Source organism: Eleginops maclovinus, chromosome 18 (assembly GCF_036324505.1).
Source record: "Eleginops maclovinus isolate JMC-PN-2008 ecotype Puerto Natales chromosome 18, JC_Emac_rtc_rv5, whole genome shotgun sequence".
Lineage (NCBI taxonomy): Eukaryota > Metazoa > Chordata > Actinopteri > Perciformes > Eleginopidae > Eleginops > Eleginops maclovinus.
The window spans coordinates 16,773,175-16,795,350 of NC_086366.1; the positions used below are offsets into that span (position 1 = coordinate 16,773,175).

A 22,176-nucleotide genomic window follows, 5' to 3' on the forward strand; every position below is an offset into this window, starting at 1 on the left:
GATAATTCATTTCAGTGTCATGTTGTAGCAATAGTTGATTAATTTGTTTGAATTACACTGAATCGTATGTGTAAAGATACATTATGTCAGACATCATGTTGAAATAAATGTTGTCTCTCCAACTTTTCACCTTCGTAAAATACTTTGATTATGACTGCCGGAGTTAGAAGAAATATTCAGGTGTTTCTTTTGATAATATAGGCTACAACAGCAAAGAATCACAAATCAACAAACAATTAAAGTCCTCATACATAATGTTGAGTACAAAAGTATTGGCATCAATTTATTTAAAGTGCATAAAGTGAAAGTACTGATGCAGAATGGGCAATTTCGGAATAATATATGACATAGTCTTGTATAATAATGATGCATTAATGTATGTTTCATTTTAATGTTGCAGCTGGTATAGGTGTGTCTGATTTCCAAATGAACTTTTACAGCTGTGTAGCTACCAGTGATGGTGTTGGTTTAATTTGTAATAATCTCGATATGCTGAGTAACAAAGGCTATACATTTAAGTAGTAAAGTAGAGTAAAGAAAACAATATTTTTCTCGACAATGTTAAAATAAGTACAATGGAAATACATTACCTTTTACCTTTTGGCTAAACGTTAGACTCCACTGTGACTTTAAGCTTATTTTCTGTGTATTATCTTTGTATGAATTGGTGTGGGTAGTATTGGTAAGTGACCTTTTTTGTTTGAATGCATTAGTTAAAGATTAATATTTGCATAAACAGTTTTTTGTTGGCGGTGCTCCAGCCACTGTAGTCCCAGTTCTGGGCTGCAGCTTGTCAGATGAAGTGCCAGCTGAGCAGGGCGGAGCACCACAGTGTTGACTCTGTGAGCACAGAGTTACTGTCAGGTGAAAGGGCTCTTTGCAGCGGAAACACAGTGCTGTGAACATGTCAGTGTAAGTAATCTTTATAATAACCTGGCGCCTGCGAAAGCAAAATAAATATACAGTAGTTACCATAAACAATGCTAAGTTGTGTAGCAGTCTCGCAGCTATGCTAGCGAAGTTAGCTGTAGCGTTAGCTTGCTAGCACAGATTTGCTGCTGATATTTGGATGACGCGGCGACAATCATCTTTAACTATTTAATGTCTGACTACTTTGGGCTAACTCTGCTACCCTTAATGAGCCACTTTTCTACCACTGATGGGTAGAAAACAATGACTTACTGTTGGTGACAGTAAGTGATAAAGTTCAGCTACGTGCTGTATCATATTCTGTTTGTGACTGCACTTGTTAATTAGCCTTGTTAGCATTGTGATGCTAGCTGTTAGCTGAAACACACAGAACTAACGTTTATTAATTCGCACAGTAGAGGTTGCCTAAGCCTGTTTCAGTGATGGACGAGTTATTGATTGTTGTTTTCTAGCAACCGTTCTGTCACACCTGAGTTTGAGGTGAGTTGAACTGAAGTGCATCTCTTCCTCTTTGACAGCAGCTGATAGAGGAGCAGCCAGACCCATGTCCGAGATTTGGGTGTGAACAATTTGGGACACCATGTCTCTATTGCTGATATCCTTCCTGTTAATTCTTCTGTTTGGGATTGTGTTGTTATGTGTCATTTTCAGGTAAGAAATGTGTTAGTTTCTACAGTATGTGATTGTAAATGATACTATGTAGGCAATATCTAGTTGAACCCATATAGGTCCTTTCCTTGGTTTTCATAGTTTTCTTTACATATTTTTACAAATTCAAAATTTCTGCTCTTGGCTTTTTTCTCTAGGTGGCTCGTATGCACTCTGGCTGTGCGATATTTCCAGACAGCCCTGAATGCTGATCTAAAGATCAAATCATTCGGGCTGTTTTCTCTGCAAGGAGTTAGTATCCAGTTTCACCCCCAGCATACTCTGGTAAGACACACTGTGTTTACATGACATTTATGTAGTGAGCTCATTGGAGGCCACTGCTCCCATTTCAGGGGTAAAAGTTTGACTCATAATGGCCAGAATACATGTTTGTTTATTAACTGTCCAAGATTATATCAAGGGTACTTTTTGACTTAACCATAAAAGGGGATGTATTTTTGACAGGAAATTGACAGAATATGGATTTCAAGTAAACTTCTCAACCAGGATTTGCCGTAAGTTGTCAAATTTTTCTCAGTTGAGTAGTTAGAGATAAAATCTTCCAGCAAATCATGACAAGATTTGAAACCTTTTATATATATATTTTTTTTTTATATATATATATATATATATATAAATATATATATATATATATATATATATAAATATATATATATATTTTTTTTTAATATATATATAAATATCTTGATTGTCATGTTTGTGTTGCAGGAGGTACCTGGCATTGTGTGTTGGCGAAACCAGAGTTAGGTTTGACTTACAAGCACCACTCAGACCTTTGGTAAAGAAGAGCCATGAAAGAAAGTCTGGGAAGATTTCAGTCAGCCCCACAACGCTACGCTTTCTGTCACAAGTATGGAGACTCACAGAAGCTCAAACTTTTAATAGACTTATTGTAGACATTATCTTACCCCTTCTTAACTTGTATTTTCAGCTACTGTCGTTCCACGTCAGCTCGATCAATGTGATGGTACTGAACCTGGCACTGTCAGAGTCTCTATGGCACATGACAGTTACAGGCATCACCTTGTTGCTTGACCACCAAAGTAAAAGGTGATGCACTTTATCATTTCTGTTTGCTACTGTTCTGATTTCACTATTACATTGAAAAGAAAATATGGGTGATGCTATAATTTTTATTAACATTTTTACTTTCATATCAGGTTGGCGTGGGACTTCTCAGTTGGACAGCTAAGCAGTAAAGTGCTTAAAAGCAGTCAGTTGGTAAGTTCTTCTAATTTCTCTGAAATGGACTGTTGGGATTGAATGTGTTTGACTAACATGCTCACCACTGTAGGATATATGTTTGGCTGAAGTGGCCTTGAGCCTGCTGCTGTCTGGAGACGTGAACCTACCGGAGATGAAGCCAGGCGGTCTGTCCCTGAATGTAAGGACGCTGATCGCAGAGCTGCATGAAGGATTATTTCTCAGCCAGCTCCTGTTGCCCCCGTCTCCCAAAAGGAGCGTTCAGGATGCATCTGGTGAGCAAACGCAAAGTATAATCCCTAAAATGTCATAATCATTATTAAAACAAAGTAACAAACTCGGGGGATGGATGGATGGACAAACTCGCTATGGCAATGACCAACCAATCTTGGGATGTTAAGCTCCCATCTGGGATGATGGTTGTAGGAGAGAACGTCAACATGTATAACAAGTATATAAATGTAGTCCAACTTGGCTCTATTTTTTCTTTATTGCCCAAGAAAATAATTGTACTCTTGTGCTCAAAGAAAGTACAGAATGTTAACATTGACAACACTAAGGGTTAATTTCCGCTGTCTTACATCAGCAGGCTTCTGCTTATTCTAAAATGTCTGGATGTCTACTGCAGTCTGTGATATTTTTAGCCGTTCTGCTAACCGCCAAGAAAATGAGGACAAGGTCATGTCGTACAAGAACCTCCTTTATTAACCTCTGTAGTTGTGGAAATCTCTTCATGCTTAAGGATAAAAGTTTGATGGTGTTGCCTGAATGTGACATAAGCTCACTCAGGTTATCTGATATACAGCAACAAAAAAAAAGTTGAAGTTGAAAGAAAACATCAGGGGGCTTATGCACAACCACAAAGGATGTGATTGTATTTATTACATGAATGACATTGTTTAGTCTTCGTTTTTGTTTATTTAATTGTTAAATAGATTGGCTAACTGTTGCACTTTTAAAATCTCTGATAGAATCATGCATTATATTTAGATTTAACTGTGTTATTACTGTTTCCTTTCAGAGTGTGAAAATACTGAGTTTATCCAGACTGAGGCGGTGGAGCGGTTTCATGGGCTGGTTCCCCAGAAAGTCGACGTGGAATTTGATAATACAAATGTAACTCTGTCCATGCAAAGCCAGAAAAGGTGAGCCAACATTTTACTAACGACTGCATATGGCTATTCTTTTGCGCAATTGATTCAAAATTGAATGACCTTCTGATTTTAACATCTTATTTTTCTTGCCTGCACAGACACCTGAACTGGACTCTGAAGTCTTTAAAAGTCTGCTATGGACGTGACGATGAGCAGCTTCCTCTCAAAAGTTTCACTCCTGAGCTGAGCTTTCCCCAGAGCAGAATGGAGCTCCTTCTAGAGGGTGAGTCACCCGACACAATGCAGAGAGACGTGAATGAATAAGAGAAAGCAATAATAACACCTTCTCATTTTTTTAATTGACAGACGGACTTCTCCTCTCACAAAGTAGGCAAAGAATCCTGTGTGTGAACACACTGAAGACAGTCCTGCAGGTGAGGAAGATGCTTGAAAGTCACAGCACAAAGCTTCTCAAATCTATGACTCATATTTTACCTTATTTTGACTTTGTCTCCTATGTGTTTCTACATTTAGGTTACATCAGTGGACATCTCAGGGTCATTCACTGTCAACACTTGCATCATCCACTACCGTCACCAGGAGTTCTCCCATTGGCTAAATCTATTTCCATGGGAACAGCTTATCCACAGGAAGGCAGCTCATAGAAAAAGGCAAGTTGCGAAAGGAGAACAGAAGGGTTTGATCGCTTAATGGCAATTAATACCCATGTTGGGGTTGAACATGACAAGATATTTTCTTGAGTGATTGGATCTGTGTTCAAGGTCACCCACCGGTGTGAAAATAATAATCTTTTTACTGTCTTCTCTTTCCTATCCATGTGTGTGTTTGTACTCATTCTGTATTGTGTTGTTCCATGACGTTGTTGTGTTGTGTAGTCCATTAGATTATTTGCCCACCCTTCTTTTCCTCAGGCGCCTCCCTCACTTGGATGCTCCTGTGATGATCACCTCCTCTGTGTCCAACGTCAACGTGTCGGTTCAGTTGGGAGACACGACGCCTTTTGCTCTCGGATTTCTCTCTGTCAGTGCAGGTACTGAAGGTCTTTCACATGCTGCACACGTGCACATTCACACACAGGAAGGCAGGGGACCGTCATATGATGTTTTTGCTACAGACCAGAATGAGGGTGTGTTGCATTAAAGTTTAACCTCAACACAACAGCACATGTTATGACTTAACATCATCAGTCTTACAACACATTTTCTTTTGATAAATCTTTCTGCTTTGTATTCTGAGGGCAATTTTTATGTCAGCCTTTGCCAATCTTGATTAGATAACATATTTTATTAGAGTGCCTTTTTAAATGTTACACATTAACTTGAGTTTTTTATAACCCAGTTGGATTTAGTTTTTGGAGAACAAATGAAATCTCTATACTGCAGCAACTTTAAATGTACTTTCTGAAACACATTTGTATGATGACTTGTATGTCCTGTGTCTTTAGAACTGCGGCATCTTCTCGACATTAAAGTTGAAACCGAGAGCACAGAGTCCCAGAATGTGCACCAACGTGCCTCACTGTCCCTGGACAACTTCTGGTGGAGGGTGGGTCAGGGGTCTCATATCCAACAAGCACCCCATCCCCTGGTAAACATGTGTGGGGAGAAGCACTCATTTTAGATTCACTTGGTCTTCAGGTACGAACGAACAATTATTAGAAATAGTCTTCTCGAATGTGTAATGTTTTTTGTTCAGTAAGAGGATTAATTGGCATACTCATACTGGCTAATGTTTGTTATGACCTCACCCCTTCAGGGGAGTTTCATTCGGCCCCACATGGAGTCGAGTAGCCAGTGTCCAAGTTTGAGCGTGGAGTCCAACCTGAAAGGTCTTCAAGTGGAGCTCTCAGAGACCTGTGCCCTGTGCCTGTCTCGCCTGCTGTCCCTCATCTGTGTTCCTCATGATGCGGGTTCACTGCTGACAGATGTGACCTCAGTGTCTCCCTCCAGTGGCCACATGGTCCAACCCATCCCCTCCTCACAACCACATCTGCTCTTTAAACTGGACTGTTGTCTGGAGGACGTTAATGTGTTCACACTGTCCAATCTAGCAGGTAAATTATTTCAGATTATGAAAGAATATTGCATGGCTTTGTTTCGTAATTAACTACGTGTGACATGAACAGTTTACTCTTTAGGATATATTTAGGTGTGACTCTTAGTGGTTTGACAGAAAAGACATGTAATGTCTAATTCTTTACTTTTTACTTAAATTAAGCATTCCTGTGGTCTAACGGTACTTTTCATCCCAAATAAATGTAATTTCTGTGGATCTAACACAATTAGACAATCAGCAACTATTTTAATAACTATGTTAGGCAATTTCTAGTTTGTTGGTCAATCAAAAACATCTCTTTGAAGACTTAACCTTGGGTTTCTATCTTTCTCTGGCTATAAATAGGTCAGATAATCATAATCAAATAATTGTCAGTTTCCAATTGGCCAAAAGTATTGGAGCATTACATTTTAGGGTTGGAACAAAAAGTAAGTCTCTTTCTTAGAAATACCCCATTGCCTTAATTATCTGAGTTACAGATTGCTTATCAAAATGCTCTACTCCTCAGTTGATCATCATGTTTGATTATCATCTTTTGTGTCCTTGTGTTTCTCTTTAGGGGCCGTGTCTCTGCGGATGGACACTATCAGAGTCCAGAGTTCTGCAGACAGCTCCACGGTGTCGCTTGAAGGTGTTAGCCTGTCAGCGATCAAAGCACTCACTGAGAACATGGAGTCATGTTGCCCCTCCTCCCAAACCCCCAGCCCTGTGCTCAAACTCACCAAGATAGCCTTTTCTTACGGCATCACCACCCACACCTTACAGGTAATCACACCTCCTTGAGTTTTATTTGTCTATAATGATGGAATATCTGTGTCAATATTCATATATTATATCTTAATCAGGTTCAATGTGAAGAGGAGCTCTCTGTCGAATGGACTCCACCTGACCACATGGTCTTGTATCAGCACATGAGTGAAGCTCAGGCGTGTTGGCTTATGCTCTGCGGAGAGAGAGGAGAGGACAGTCCAGTGGAACCCCCGGAAAGTGAAATCCTACCGGGTCAGAGCAGAGGGCTATGTGTGCGCATTGCACTGGGCTGCACTCGATTGACGGCCCATGTTAGTGAACATAACTACATCCTCCTGCACACAGAATCCCTCACAGTCTCCAAACACACAGGCTACATGCACATACGTTCCCCATCCATGATCTTCAACTTCGATGGCCACAACATCGTGACCTTTAAGAGTCTGTCTGTTGACATTCACTCAGAGCTTCCTGAGATGTGGCTGCACAGAGAAACCTTCCCCTTCCTCGACACTCATCACAACTGTGTCGGGGTCCTCACTTGCCCCTCTATGACTGTCGAGTTCCCCTACCAGTACAACTTCTCCAACACCTTTGACATGGCCATTAGCGTGCAGAAGTGGCTGAAGACTTTGCATCGCTCCGCAACCCAGTCCACCGCCGTCCCCCGCCTGCCTCCTGACCTGGTGTTCAAAATCAGCCAGTTCTCCTTTGTGTTCCTGGACGATATCTTTGAAATCAAGCTGCGAGACAACTACGAGCTGATGAAGGATGAGAGTAAGGAAAGTGCCAAGCGTCTTCAGCTTCTGGATAAGAAGGTGGCAGATTTACGCAAGCAGCATGGAGAACTTCTCCCTGCCAGGAAGATCGAAGAGCTGTACAGCTCACTCGAGAAAAAGCACATTGAGATCTACATCCAGCGTTCACGCCGCCTCTACGCAAACACACCCATGAGGAAGTCTCTGCTGACCTGGACTGTGTCAGACCTGGAGTTGGTATTCCTGGCTGATCAGTCTCTGCACGGGCCAGAGAAGGTGAGGGAGCAGCTCAGGGACATCGACACGATCAGTCCCTTCCCCAGAGACGGACTCCCTCTGGTGGTCCAGTGGTGCCGTGCTGTCAAGTTCAAACTGGCTGCATTTTTGGGTAAGTTCATATGAATATACAGCATTGATTTGCAGATAAAAGACGGGATTTAGATGAGACTGAAGTGGAAATGACAGTCCTTACGGTTCTAACCTACTACAGAAATGATTTATGTAATTTCTGTCTTTCTGCTGTTTCAGTGAGAATCCGGGATTACCCTCGGTACCTCTTTGAGATCCGGGACTGGGAGCTGTCAGGGCGTCTCATTGGGACGGAGCAGGATGGACAGACCAGGGCTCATCGCAAAGAGACTGTCCCACTTGGTTCGCCATGGGGAGATGTGACGGTCCACAGGAATATGCCACCACTGAAGTTCTACTATGATTTAAAATGTGAGTTACATGAATGATGCTGTCACCATGCTATTGTATTCGATTACTCTTCAGAAGCTGTACATTAATATCTGTCTCTGAATATCCTTTCCATACAGCAAACATCTCTCTGTACACCATTGTGTGGGGGCCATGCTGGGACCCTGCCTGGACTTTGATTGGCCAGTCTGTCGACCTGCTGACCAAACCCACAGTGGATCCCTCACCTCCTGTGGCCTGGTGGGACAAAAGTCGTCTCCTTCTGCACGGGCGCTGGGTTATGGACATCGACCAGGCCAACCTTCATCAGCTGGCTACAGAGGTAAAACAGCTTACACCTTACAAGTTCAACTGCTGTGAATCTCAAATCAATCACTTAAATTCAGTTGGCAGTTACACTCAGTGTGTCACAGTATGTTTCAGTTTGCTGTGCTAACCGGTTATGCTAAATAATATTAATCACTTTATCTCACTTATTACAGGACCCTTACAACACCACCGAAAACCTGCACTGGGAGTGGAATACACTGAACTTTGACTGGAACCCTGGCCAGTTTGTTTATAAAGGAGATTTAGATGTTAATGTCAGGACAGCATCAAAGTAAGTAAAGGCAGCCAAAAGAAAAATGGCCATAAAGTGCAACTTTAAGCTGTATTTGTCCAGGTTGTTAAGTAATATAAATGCTTTTATCTCCACACTAGGTATGATGATATCTGTTTTCTACACCTGCCCAACCTGTGTATGACCCTTGACCTCCAATGGCTTTGCCATGGCAACCCCCATGACCACCATGCTGTGATGCTCTGCTGTGCGGAGAACGTTGCAGACGTGACTTCAGGACAACCTCATGACTCCTACAGAGCCTTCCGCTCCGAGAACCTCAACCTCTCTATCACCATGGACCTTAACCAGCACTGTGGCACCGGTACCCGCAACTCTGATATTATGTATAACTAAGCCCACTGTGCTGGAAAACTAGTTTCATATACATATATATTTTCTTTTCTTTGTAGAACCCTCCCAGCCGAGAATGCTGTTGTACAGCAGCACTCTGCGCTGGATGCAGAACTTTTGGGCCACATGGACGGGTGTATCTCGACCCATCTGCAGAGGAAAGCTCTTCCACAGCCTCAGGCCTATCCGCAAGAAGCTGGGTCAGCACTACAAACAGATGTCCTACACAGCTGCCTTCCCACAGCTACAAGTAAGGGTGTCTCTGGGCTGCCTTCCAGCATCAGTCCACTGAATATCTACTCTGTTTTAACCATTTGCAGTCAGTCACACAGGACACTAGGATTCTTAATTTCATACACATAGTTAAATGTATTTCTTTACACCTAAATCTTCATGTGTGCATATTCCAACATGTTATCTCTCCTCCAGGTGCATTACTGGGCCTCCTTTGCCCAGCAGAGAGGAATCCAAGTGGAGTGCAACAAAGGACACGTCTTCACCCGAGGGGCACAGAGACTTATTCCTCAGGGTACAGCCATCTGCATGTTGCAGTTTAGGAAAAATCAATAATTCATACACACAGATTACGGCTTATTCGGTCTGAGTATTTGTGCTGCTGTCATGGTACAAGGGGTTACGAGCCAGTGCACACAGCCATAGTGTTTGTTTTTAAGACTGTTCAGCTGTGTTAGCCAGTTTAAAACATGTGTTGTTAACGTAATCACATGTGTTTTTATTATGTTCTTATTTTCCTTCAGCTGGCACAGTGATGAGGAGGCTGATATCTGAGTGGAATGTGACTCAGATGGTTAGTGAGCTGTCTCAGGTGACAGTTCACCTGATGGCGTCCACCTGGGATGAGACAGCAGACCACCAGATGAATGCTCAGGTGAAGAAGACTCACCTGCTCAGCCTGTCCTCCCTGAGCTACCAGAGACAGAGCAACCGCATGGAGGAGGTAAAAGCCCAAAGAGAGCTGCTATACCTGTTGTTCTACGCTGTCCATGAATTCATAATCACGCAATTTGAAAATTTGCTACAGGAGGTGAACCAGAAGGATGAGACGAATGCCTCGTACACTCACAAACTGCGGCTGGTGGACCTGCGTGCGTCCTGGACCACCACTAACAGGAACATAGCCTTTGGGCTGTACGACGGTTACAAAAAGGCGTCGGTGCTGAAGAGAAACCTGTCCACTGAAGCTTTGAAGGGCCTGAGGATCGACACTCAGCTGCAGACCAAAAAGTTCAAACGCTCTCCTTCCAACTACTCTCCCAACACAGCCCCCACCACACCAGTTATGCCCACCGTCAGTCGAGCAGAAAAAAGTCAAAATGAAGGTGAGGAAATAGCTTGAGTAAGAAAGCCATCAGTCAAGTCTTTTTATAACCACTAAACTCTTTCCTTTTCCTCTTTTGGCAGGAACATCGATGCTTCAGAAACTAATCGAGGAAACGGACAAGTTTGTGGTGTTTTCTGAGGAGGATTCTGGTGTCAGCGACCAGCTCTGTGGCATTGCAGCCTGTCAGACCGACGATGTGTATAACCGCAACTGGTTTATCGAGTTGGTCAACTGTCAGGTAAAGGCCTATTATTTTTATTCAGTTTTCTATGCTGCAGGGCCAATTTAATTCCTACCTAATGTCATCATAACAGTGTTGTATGTTTCTATGTTTGAATTCCAAAAGAGTGGCTGCTACATTCTACAACAAAAGCGGTTAAAGCTCTATCAAAACTCATCACAAAATATTAGCCCTTTCATTGTCATTTGCTTTTCCCAGATGATGTTGCGTGGCACAGAGACTGCAGGCTGCGTGTTGGTGTCAGCAGCGAAGGCTCAGTTGCTTCAGTGTGAGCACGACCCATCCTGGTACAACGACACCCTGAAGCAGAAAACCACCTGGACCTGTCTGCTGGATGGCATGCAGTACTTTGCCACCATGGAGCCCAACCCATCTGAGCAAGAGGACAGACAGTTGTGGCTGGAGGTAACCAACATTCATATTCCTTTTGATGTGACATATTCCTTATAAGGCCTGAGGATTGAAACAAAAAGAGCATTGGAAAAATACACAGTTGCATCCTTTTTAACTGATAATGAACCATAGGTAAAAAAGTATTCAGTTAGTTAGGATGGCAAGTTTTCATGCTATGCCATGATTATAGATTAATAGCATGTTGTGTTGTATAACACAGCTAGTTTGAATACAAAGAATACTAAACTTCAACAGCACAACCAAGGCTTTATTGTAACTCATTGTCTGGACTGCTTTTCTTTTCTGATTTGCTTTCTCTGTGTGGTGTTCAGGTGAAAAACATAGAAGAGCACCGGCAGCGTAACCTGGACTCAGTGCTGGAGCTGATGGAGAGTGGCCAGGCTGTGGGAGGAATGGTTAGCACCACTACAGGTAAATGACCTCTCCCGCGCAGGATTGTCCTTCCTCACCAGATGTAATAAAGAGGCATTGTCGGACACAGCCTCTAAATGGTCTGTTCTCTGTCTGTAGACTGGAACCAGCCGGCCCAGGTGAACGAGTCTCAGCAGGTCCAGCGTATCATCTCGCGCTGTAGCTGCCGGATGCACTACATCAGTTACAGTCACGACATCAACCCAGAGGTGGCCACACAGATCAAACCCCCAGAGCTGAGGAATAGCCACGAGAAAGAGGACCTGCTGAAAAAACAGGCCGGTATGTCTGGCCACCTGTTTACTGTACATCCAACAACAGCAAGGAACAATGCATCTAGGTTCTTGTAAAAGGGACATTTTACTGCTTTTATACTTAATTATAATGAAAAAGGTTTTTACTGAGTCACCATATTTGAAATGTAAGTTTTATTTTATTTTGATTTAACAGGGGCTGTGGACACCTTCACCCTCATTCACCACGATCTGGAGATATCTACTAACCCTGTTCAGTACGCTATGATCCTGGATATCGTCAACAACCTGCTGTTGCACGTGGAGCCCAGGCGCAAGGTAGGCCGGAGCATCAAATGGTCATGAATTGTAATTTACAAGTACGTTTCCATATGCTTAGCAATGCTTATTTTTTTTTTTACCTGCAGGAACACAGTGAGAAGAAGCAGCGTGTGCGTTTTCAGCTGGAAATCTCCAGTAACCCTGAGGAGCAGCGCAGCAGCATCCTGCACCTCCAGGAGGCCGTCAGGCAGCACCTCGCTCTGATCAGACGGCTTGAGAAACAGATTTACTCTAATATCAGGGTGAGGCGTAGTGCTTGTTGATGCTCTACTGTTGTATCAAGCGACGAGTTAACATTAAAAAAAAACTGATAATGTTGTATTGCAGGCACAACCTGAGGAACTGAGCGGCGATGAGCTGATGGAGATCAACACAAGACTGCAGAACCAGCTGAACCAGGAAAAGAACGACATGCAGATGAAGAGTGAAGAGCTCAACATCCTCATCAGGTCTCACATCAGCGCTCATTCACATCCAACACTGAGCAGATATTGCGTAGATGACTAAATAAATGTGTTCTCTTTTCTTCCAGGTGTTTTAAGGACTTCCAGCTGCAGAGGGCCAACAAGCTAGAGCTGCGTAAGCCCCCAGAGGATGTGAGTGTGGTGAGGAGGACAGAGATCTACTTCGCCCAGGCCCGCTGGTGTTTGACCGAAGAGGACGGCCAGCTCGGCATTGCTGAGTTAGAGCTGCAGAGATTTATGTACAGCAAGGTGAGCTGTACTGCAAAGCTTTTTATCTTCCATCCGGGCCTGGAAACATACTGATATCTAACTCCATTATCTGTCCTCTCTAGAGTTTTAAAGATTCCCAGAGAAAAACTATTGCCAGCTATTTTGATAACAATTAATAGTTTAATGTATATTTTTCATGCAAAAATTGTCCGAAGATGCTGTATTCCAAAACTCACTGTCTTTTATATCATATTGAACTGAATGTGAACAAAACAAGACATATGAAGACTTGGAAAAACTGGGTTGGAAATGTTTGAGTATTTTCAGACATTTTATGGACCCAAACATTTCATTTAATAATCTAAAAAAATAATCTCCATATTTTTCAATCATGGAAAACTCAGTGAGTTACTTCTTTTATAAATGTATTAGCGCTTGTGTCCCTATCTGTAGCCCTTATTACACTTTTTTCTACATCCTGTAATCCAAGAATCATCCTAGGATAACTTTAATATGTAACATAGTACCCCATCAACCATAAAAACACAACTCTCACAACAGTATCAAATGAGATCCTACTGCTGACAGATCAGATATGTAACGTCTCACTGCCGGATGGCAGTCGTTGATAACTGAATACTTTGTTCCCTCAGCTGAACAAGTCTGACGACACGGCAGAGCATCTCCTGGAGTTGGGCTGGTTCACAATGAACAACCTGCTGCCCAATGCAGCTTACAAGGTACGTTTCACTTATTATTCACAAAGCCCAAGACATTTGAATGTATTTAAACCGAGATTATTCAACAAAATGTAATCAAATCCATGACAAACATTCTTTTAACGCTGACTATCTCGGGAGACATTTTCAACATGTATTTCCAAAAGATCTGTGATATTTATTGACTCTGCCTGGTTTCCTCTGTGCAGCGTGTGAGGGTATGTACAGTGCTCGTACAGTCACTCAACGTCTGTGTAAACTCCATCCTGTCTGTCCAGTTGGGATCACTCAGTGGCTCTTCAGAATGTCATATTCATCGTTGCATGTGCACTCAATAGTTCATTGATGCATGTGAGGCGAGGTCTCATACAATTTCACTCGACCTGAAGCTGTTGCCCATTCTGTGTTCATATCATTAATGACATGTGCTGTCAATCAGAGTTGGATTTTCTCTTTGCACCAGAGCTTAGTTTTGTGGATGAATTTAACTCCCCTTTTCTTTTTTAGGTTGTAATCCGTCCCCAGAGTACATGCCAGTCAGCACGGCAGTTTGCGTTGCGTATCTTCAGTAAAGTGCGCCCCCCTGTGGGAGGAATCTCTGTTAAGGAGCACTTTGAGGTGAAGAATGTCATATCTACATGCAACCACATTCACTCAAACTGTTTGGATTGTGATTCATTGAAGTGCGTCTATCATCAGGTGAACGTGGTGCCTCTCACCATCCAGCTGATGTACCAATTCTTCAAAAGGATGATGGGCTTCTTCTTCCCAGGACGAAATGTTGAGGAGGAGGAGGTCACTGATGAGGAAGACAAGTTCCGATTGGTCACTACAGGTAAGGTGTTGCCGGCGCAAAATGACAGCAGAAAGCTGAGTAGCTCTCAGTCTACTCTCCGTGGGGTCACCAGGCTGGAATCTATACCAAAAAAACGGATCAATAATAGTTTCCATTTTCTCCGTCAGATGTGTGCCGGGTATCAAATAGCCCATGACTGCGTTATGTCATCGCTCTTAGCTATTAAAAGGCTCTGTCACGAGGGATATGACCTTGAGATGCGTGTGTGAGAGAAACTCGCTGGGAGTATAAGGTGTAGGGTGCAGAGTCACCCAGGGGCCACAGTGCTGATGCAGGTGCGCTCTCTGTGTCGCAGGTATCACTGTCAAGCCCCGGCAGTCATCAGAGGACACCATGGGTGCTATGGGCCCCAGCAAAGGTGTCACCCAGGGACTGAACCGCACTGCAGGGGTCAGGAGGTCCTTCAGGAAACCTCCAGAGGTAAACCGGACTGTTTATGCCTGTATGCCACGAGTAAGAAAATAAGGACTTGAAAATGAACTCTTTGGTCTCCTCCCACCAGCATCCTGTTGATGACATTGATAAGATGAAGGAGCGAGCTGCTATGAACAACTCCTTCATCTACATCAAGATTCCCCAAGTGCCCCTCTGTGTCAGCTATAAGGTAGGATTTCTGTGCACTGACTTGTATAAAGTTCCTTTTATATATTATAGATAACGAACTTGCAGAGTGAAATGACTTAAGAGGATTTGTCAGTTATATTTTGTCTTATGTCTTAACCTTAAAACACCTCAGGTCTTTAATAAAAGATCTCTTAATTTTGAAAAGATCATCACTTGCCCTGTTGACAATACATGAGAAGTCTACTGGCATTAAATGCATTTACGTGTTTAAGTGATATTCTTCAAGTGGAGACAGAAACATGAACCAAATAAATACAAATGATGCTCCTGATGGATATATAACTAAGCAAAAAAGTGGGTCGTATCATCGTCATGTTTTATAGATATTGAACTAATGTTTGGCCATAAAACATCCCCTTTCTTTAGGGAGAGAAGAGCAGTGTGGACTGGAAGGACCTGAACCTGGTCCTGCCCTGTTTGGAGTACCATAACAACACATGGACGTGGCTCGACTTCGCCATGGCTGTGAAGAGGGACAGCCGGAAAGCTCTTGTAGCACAGGTACAAAAGAACATTTATGATTTTGACTCCTTATCATAAGCTCACAACTTGAAACCTTTAAGTTAATATAGTGTGTTAATAGGATAATACTACCAACATGTATTCTTTTCTGCCGACAGTGTGATTAAAACTATTTAAATGTATTTACCATTACTAAGATTGACAAGGAGCAGAAGCACATCAATTTGCCGTGCCATTGATAAGTTCCGTGTTTATAAACTTGTTATTTTTCCTCCTCTCTGCTCAGATGATAAAGGAGAAGCTGCGTCTGAAGCCGGCTTCAGGCTCAGACCAGCGGGGGAAGGCGTCTGAAGGGAAGTCGGACAACAGCATGCAGCAGCAGGAGGAAGACGAGAAGGCTCGGCTCCTCATCGGCCTCAGCTCCGCAGACAAGAGCTCCAGCAAGAAGAGCATCTTCAGTCGGCGTAAGTGAGACGACAAACATCGTGCATTTAAGTCAGAGCTCGACTGGAGGATCCACCGCCGCAGCTCCCTCACTCCCTCGGTAAGAGTATCAGGGAAAAACTGAATATCAGACTGGCTTTCTGTGTCACAATGAAAAAGGGAGACGGTCAAGCATTTAAAATAGATTATGAGGATATCTAAATGTATCATGAGCCTGCTGAACCTCAATGTTTTGTTTTTATTTGAAAAAAAATACTCCAGATGTGTCTCAGACCTGAATTTTTGGCAAACACCCTGCAGGGAACTCAAACAGCTGCAGTATTACCCAGGGTGCCATTTTGACCAAATATATATTATTATCTTGTTTATTTACGTGCCATTAAAAATTCAATCTGCACTTCATACACACAATGACGACCACTTGCATTGAATGTAGCGGGGGTTGTTTTCAGTGTGTAGCTAGCACTTCACTGTGTCCACCGCTTCTATAAATGCTAGACTGAGCACCTTTTCCTGCTGGCTCAGGAACACTGTACGTCTGCTCCAATAACTCACCCAACTGGAAGCACCTTCATCGCTGTCTGCTGTAAGAAAATATATTTGGTTTTGAAATTCCATAAATGAATATATCACTGTATGTTTTATCAATGAAATATATTGTAAAAGGCTGTATGAGTGTCTCTGACAGGAAGGCCTTTTACCCACAAATGACCACAAAAGATTTTATATTTTACCTTAAATGACTGTGTGCATCTTCAGCTAGCTGTTTTATTGTACCTCACCCCTGTGCAATATGTCAAGAACAGAGCAGCAAAAACATTTGTATGTGTTGTATAATGTCTCAGTTGGTTTGATGGTATTGTGGAAAATATATAAATATATTATGTTGCAGCTAATGCAGAGTGTATGTTTTGTAATTTTATTACTAAAGCACCTTTTTATGCAAAGTATTTTGATATTTTTGTAACCACGGTTGTCTTCTGTTGAATTACTTGTATAACTGTGCTGCTAAGCCTGTGATTTCCGTCACATTTCTATTAAAAAGAATTACAAACGCATCATATCACAAAAGCAGATGTAGTCACATTTCTATCAGCTCTGTGGCTTTTTGTTTATCCATTAATAAAAAGTGTTACAGTCTCTCAGTTGTGTTTGGGTTTTTGTGCAGTTTATAAAAACTAAAGGGGGGGGGGGCAGGTCTGTGCGTTGCAGGACATTTGGGAACAGAGGGCTGAGCGATGATCGGGCTGGCAGCTTTAACTGGAGCGGAATCCAGAGCTGCGCAGCATGACTGCAGACTCGCCGCAAACACAACACAACAACACGTGGATCCAAAAAGGATGCCAGAAGAAGGGCTGAACGAGTTGCATTTTTACACATTTTTGCACGAAATACAGATTCCTTTATGGGCAACGACATCAGTAAAATCAGTAAGGTAGGTTCAGTTTAGAAATCATCTGGATCTATTTACATCATGGATGTTGAGCTGTCGCTAAAAATAAGTAGCTTATAACAACAACATATGAGATATACAGCGATCGAAAATCTCTAAACATTTTCTCTGGATTATAATTGATTTAATGTACAACTAATGGCGGATAATATGTGATACAGCACTGAAGAGTCCTGTCTGCTACTGAAGTGAAGTCAAAAATAGAGCTATCAGTGGATAAGTGATCGCCAGCTGCATGGGGGGGGGGGGGGGGCAACACGTACGTCTCTGATTTTGTGCAGTCCTGATTGAATAGCACATTGGTAGAACTGTAGCTTATCTATCACTTTGTCTTTTATCTGTATTAAAACGAATATTGTTTAGTAAGATTGAAAATATGAAGTTTCTCAATGTGATTATATTTTATATTCATGTTTTTATAAAACGATGCATTATAGTATAAAGACAGAATGCAAATGTTAAAAAAAAAAGTTTTTTTATCAGAACTTTGAACCACATTTTTTAAGAAAATGTAATAATTATAAAGTGAAATCATAATTATTATATTTACCAAGAAAATGTTGTGTTAATGTAAAGAATATGCAGTAACATGTTGAAGTTCTGCATTGAAATCAGCAACTTCTCTATCAAAAAATACAAATTATGCAGATGCTTTCAGTTATGTTGTTATATTTTAAATGATATGGCTATTAAAACATTATCAATGTGTGTATCCAGCTGTAAATCAGTGCTGGTTTTCAAATAGATCAAAAGTGTACTTTTATTTCTTGCTCATGTCCTTGAAAAGAGATGTGTCCCAAAAAATATTTAGCAACCAATTTGTAGGGTTTAATTTAGGTTCTAAATAAGAAATGCAAATGAAATAAATATATATACATTGTATGTTTCATAGTGCATTACATTTAATTATCCAGCCAAAGGGACCACCTGCTGAGCGTCGCTTCAGTCTTGGGATCCTCTCGAACAGGAGGGTCTCCATCACACAAAGACTCGGACACTCGGCTGTGTTTTCTCGGCCTGTGTTGCCTGATGGCAGACCGCCTGACCCCAACCTTCTGCAGCCTCCAGAGGACACAGAAACTCCTCCAGCTCTCATCTCCGTCTTTCTGCCTGAGTTCCCACAGCGTAGACTTCCAGGACCAGAGCAATTCAAGGTATCACAAAAAAGATGTTCAACAGAATTGACAGAACAAATAATGCGAGACATTGAGAAAAATGTCTGTGATATACAATATGTCTGTGCCCACAGATCCTGGGGTTTATAGCCAAAGGCTCATATGGACCCATCCTGAAAGTAAAGGACTTTTTTAAAGAGAAGACCTACGCTGTTAAGGTAAGCCATAATAATCAGTGCTATAACAGCATTAGGAACATGCAATAGTTTTTGTGATCATTTCTATTTTGTTGCATAGGTTCTACCAAAGTCAGACATCTTGAAGCATGGAGTGCTTGAGCAGTCAAAAGAAGAAGTCATCATCCAGGTATCACACACTCTCCCTCTCAGCTGCTGACAGCGTATACTGTTACTTTACATTTCTTATTGAGCTTTATGTTATTGAAGTGCTGCGACAATTAGTCGATTAATGAAAAGAACTTATTTAAAAATCCATTTATCATTTTTCAGGCCCAATATGTGCTGGTTTCAGCTGATCAGATATAATGATTCATTACCCGTTTTTAATCATAAATCAATTCAACAATTAATTTATGTTTTGGTTTTAAGATTGTTGGTCAAATAGTTCAAGTATTCTAGGGACATTACTTTGGACACCTGGAAATGCTGATGGCTGATGATGGAATTTTTGGATACTCAACAGATTAAGAAATAATCATGAAACAAGAAAATAATATGAAAAGAATTGTTGGTTTTAGTCCTTCTTATGAACTCTAGAGAAATGTATATTACTAAACAAAGAAATCTATATACAAATTGAATCTGGTTACTCAAAGTACGAGTTTTGCTAAAGGTAATGTTTTACTTACAACTAAAAACCAACAAATACAAACATGTTTAAATGACCTCTGAATTATTCTTTATTGTTTTGTCATCACTCTTTTACAGTTTATCATATTCAACAGAAGTTCCCTTTCCATCTCACTGTTTTATTCACTTTCACTCTGTGCGTGTGTGTCGACTGTTGAATTGCAGCGGCAGCTCAAACACCCATTCATCCACAATCTACAGGACTGCTGGCAGACACAGCACCATCTCTTCATTAGTGAGTTATTAACTATAAGCGATGGCACAGTTCAACCCCTCTTCCCTTTAACTATCCTACTATTTGTGTTGCTGAATACCCCCCCGCCTCATCCCCTTCTTTGTCCCATAGTAACATAAATCAGTAGAAACCCCAGTGCTGGATATTGAAGAGGTACAGTGCCATCTAATGAGAAAGCTGGGTAGAGCTCAGATGTTGCATTGCCTGCATGACTTTCAAGTTTTTAGCCATGATTATATATTTGTGCATTCAATGCGGTATTAAAGGATGAAACTCAACTATCAGGAGACTAACAAGACAGAAGCATGTGTGTTTCTGACTTCATCTTCCTCCTTTTCCCCCAGTTAAACTGTGCGATGAGCAAGTCTTTAAATTTTATTTTTTGTGGGTTATAAGGATGCTGGTCACTGCTTTCAAAGTGTGTGTGTGTGTGTGTGTGTGTGTGTGTGTGTGTGTGTGTGTGTGTGTGTGTGTGTGTGTGTGTGTGTGTGTGTGTGTGTGTGTGTGTGTGTGTGTGTGTGTGTGTGTGTGTGTGTGTGTTTTATCCTCTCCAGTGTGTGATTACTGCAGCACTGGAGACTTGTACACTTGCTGGTTACTGAAGGGCCAGTTTAGGGAGGATGAGGTTCGACTCTTTGCTGCAGAACTGGGCAGTGCGCTGGGTTAGTGTTCATCAGACTTTCACCATGAAAATTTCATCATGTTAACCTTTGACATTGAAACAAACATCCAGTGATAGTCCAAATGTATATTTTAAACTCTTTGCGCTTCCTTGTTATCTTGTGTTTATGCCTAGTATCTCACCTTCTGTTATTTCTAGGATTTCTTCATGACGTAGGGATCATACATAGAGACGTAAAGGTATGATGTTTTATATGAAGGTTATTTTTACATGTATTATGCGAATCATGACTTTTTTAAAATATTAATATTGTATTGTTTTTGATTAAGATGGAGAACATTCTTTTAAGTGATCAAGGTAATGCATCTCAATTTTTTTGCCTCCGACATGTAAAGAAATGTAGTGTGTTCATTCATTTAGAATACATTTTGTCACGGCTGCAAATGTGATTTGTCACTACTGACAAAAATGCTCACCATAAGCTTACCAATAATATAAGTATAAAACTCAAGACTCTTCTTTCTACAGGATAATCTATAAACATCAGTTTCAGCATGTGTTTTCAATGATCCAGGTCACCTACGTCTGTCTGATTTTGGCCTTGGACAGCGCCTAAAAAGAGGAGGAAAAGCATTCACGATATGTGGGACGATCCAATACATGGGTGAGATTTTAATTTCCTCTTCTCACCTGGAGGTAAATGTCAGTTTACTATGCTACATGTCATATCAGTATTAGAGCCACATTCTAGCAGCACCTACGCTTCTCTCCCTTTGGATTTAGTTGACCCAGTTATGAATGTGATGCACCTGCGCTTTAGTTTATTTTGCATATCTTTAACAATACTCCCTTTTATTGTCAAAGTGATGCTCATTTGTCATCGTACGGTTTGTTTCCCTGATTGTTTTCCTGTTTTGTCTGAACAGCTCCTGAAGTATTAAGTGGGGGTCCGTACAATCACGCTGCTGACTGGTGGTCTTTTGGGGTTATGCTGTTCTCACTGGTGACAGGAGAGGTGAGCTCACAACAACTCCATGTTTATTAGTTCACATATGGTTTTGTGTCAATTGTCTGAGCCTTTTTTTTTTTCCTTTTGCAGTTTCCAGTACCTGCAGAGCCAGACCACAGCACCATGTTAAAAAAGGTCAAGGATTTTCCTTATATCCTACCTGAGACCTTCAGCTCTGCTCTGATCTCACTGCTCACTGAGGTTTGTAAATGTGACTTCCATCTCTTTAATGTATACCTTTTAGATTCTATAATAAGTTTTTGCATCTATTAATATTCTTATTTATTTCATCAGCTTTTGTGCAAGATTCCAGTGAACCGGCTTCGTAACCTGGAGTGTTTAAAGATGCAAGCTTTCTTTCGGGGCACTTCATTTGACTCACTCATCCTTCAGAAGACGCCTGTTAAAGTCATCCTGGAGCTAAGGACTCATCCTGATTGGCCAGCTAAAGCCATGAGAGGCCTTTCATTAGACACCTTTGCTGACTTTGACATCGAAAAAATCCTTCATTCTCCTACAACTTTGACTGAACTTTCTCCTACATTGGCAAACATGGACCTGAGCCCGGCGACAGAACAGACTACTGGACAATGTTAACAAAGACGTTTACTGGAAATAAACTGCCACATTTGTATTGCTGCCAGTATATAATGAACTTGTGGGAACGTTTTTAAATGATCTACAGTGTTTAAGATGTATCCTAACATTTTGAAATCAATGTTTTGTTAGCAAACATGTTGGGCTCCTTGCTACTTCCTAATGCATTACTGATTTCTGTGCATCACATTACCTTCACTATTTATTTGAATACTAACGTATCACCATGGGTATATGTGTTCCATTACACAATCAAGTAATAACAGGTTTCAGTGCATATTCAGTAAATTCTAGTATGTGAATTGTTTTAGCAACCGAGCTATGAAAAAAGGTGTAAAATAGTGTTTTAATAAAACAATGTACTGCAAATGTAGCCTATA

General features: G+C 41.4%; 2 protein-coding genes across 2 annotated transcripts; both read left to right on the forward strand.

Moving 5' to 3' along the window:
- The first annotated feature begins 775 nt into the window (after nt 1-775).
- On the forward strand, nt 776-17,036 carry LOC134880420 (bridge-like lipid transfer protein family member 2). Its single transcript, XM_063907356.1, is given in 41 exon segments — nt 776-912; nt 1,449-1,581; nt 1,737-1,863; nt 2,044-2,093; nt 2,308-2,449; nt 2,531-2,649; nt 2,760-2,820; nt 2,894-3,077; nt 3,824-3,947; nt 4,055-4,179; nt 4,263-4,330; nt 4,431-4,567; nt 4,829-4,947; nt 5,362-5,496; nt 5,499-5,554; nt 5,673-5,970; nt 6,532-6,737; nt 6,818-7,868; nt 8,009-8,200; nt 8,299-8,501; nt 8,662-8,780; nt 8,882-9,105; nt 9,194-9,384; nt 9,564-9,663; nt 9,893-10,092; nt 10,177-10,474; nt 10,557-10,714; nt 10,916-11,122; nt 11,443-11,542; nt 11,642-11,824; nt 11,993-12,114; nt 12,204-12,359; nt 12,445-12,566; nt 12,650-12,830; nt 13,445-13,531; nt 14,018-14,128; nt 14,210-14,345; nt 14,662-14,786; nt 14,869-14,970; nt 15,357-15,491; nt 15,739-17,036. Coding segments are annotated over 40 exon segments (6,711 nt in total). The 5' UTR covers nt 776-912; nt 1,449-1,510; the 3' UTR covers nt 15,925-17,036.
- Nucleotides 17,037-17,132: 96 nt separating this feature from the next.
- Nucleotides 17,133-22,162, forward strand: rskra (ribosomal protein S6 kinase related a). The gene is made up of 12 exons (XM_063907481.1): nt 17,133-17,331; nt 18,264-18,503; nt 18,599-18,682; nt 18,762-18,830; nt 19,499-19,568; nt 20,123-20,230; nt 20,389-20,429; nt 20,520-20,547; nt 20,765-20,854; nt 21,117-21,205; nt 21,290-21,400; nt 21,494-22,162. Exons 1-12 carry the CDS (start codon nt 17,302-17,304, stop codon nt 21,794-21,796), a joined length of 1,263 nt encoding a protein of 420 aa, XP_063763551.1. The 5' UTR covers nt 17,133-17,301; the 3' UTR covers nt 21,797-22,162.
- The last annotated feature ends 14 nt before the right edge of the window (nt 22,163-22,176 follow it).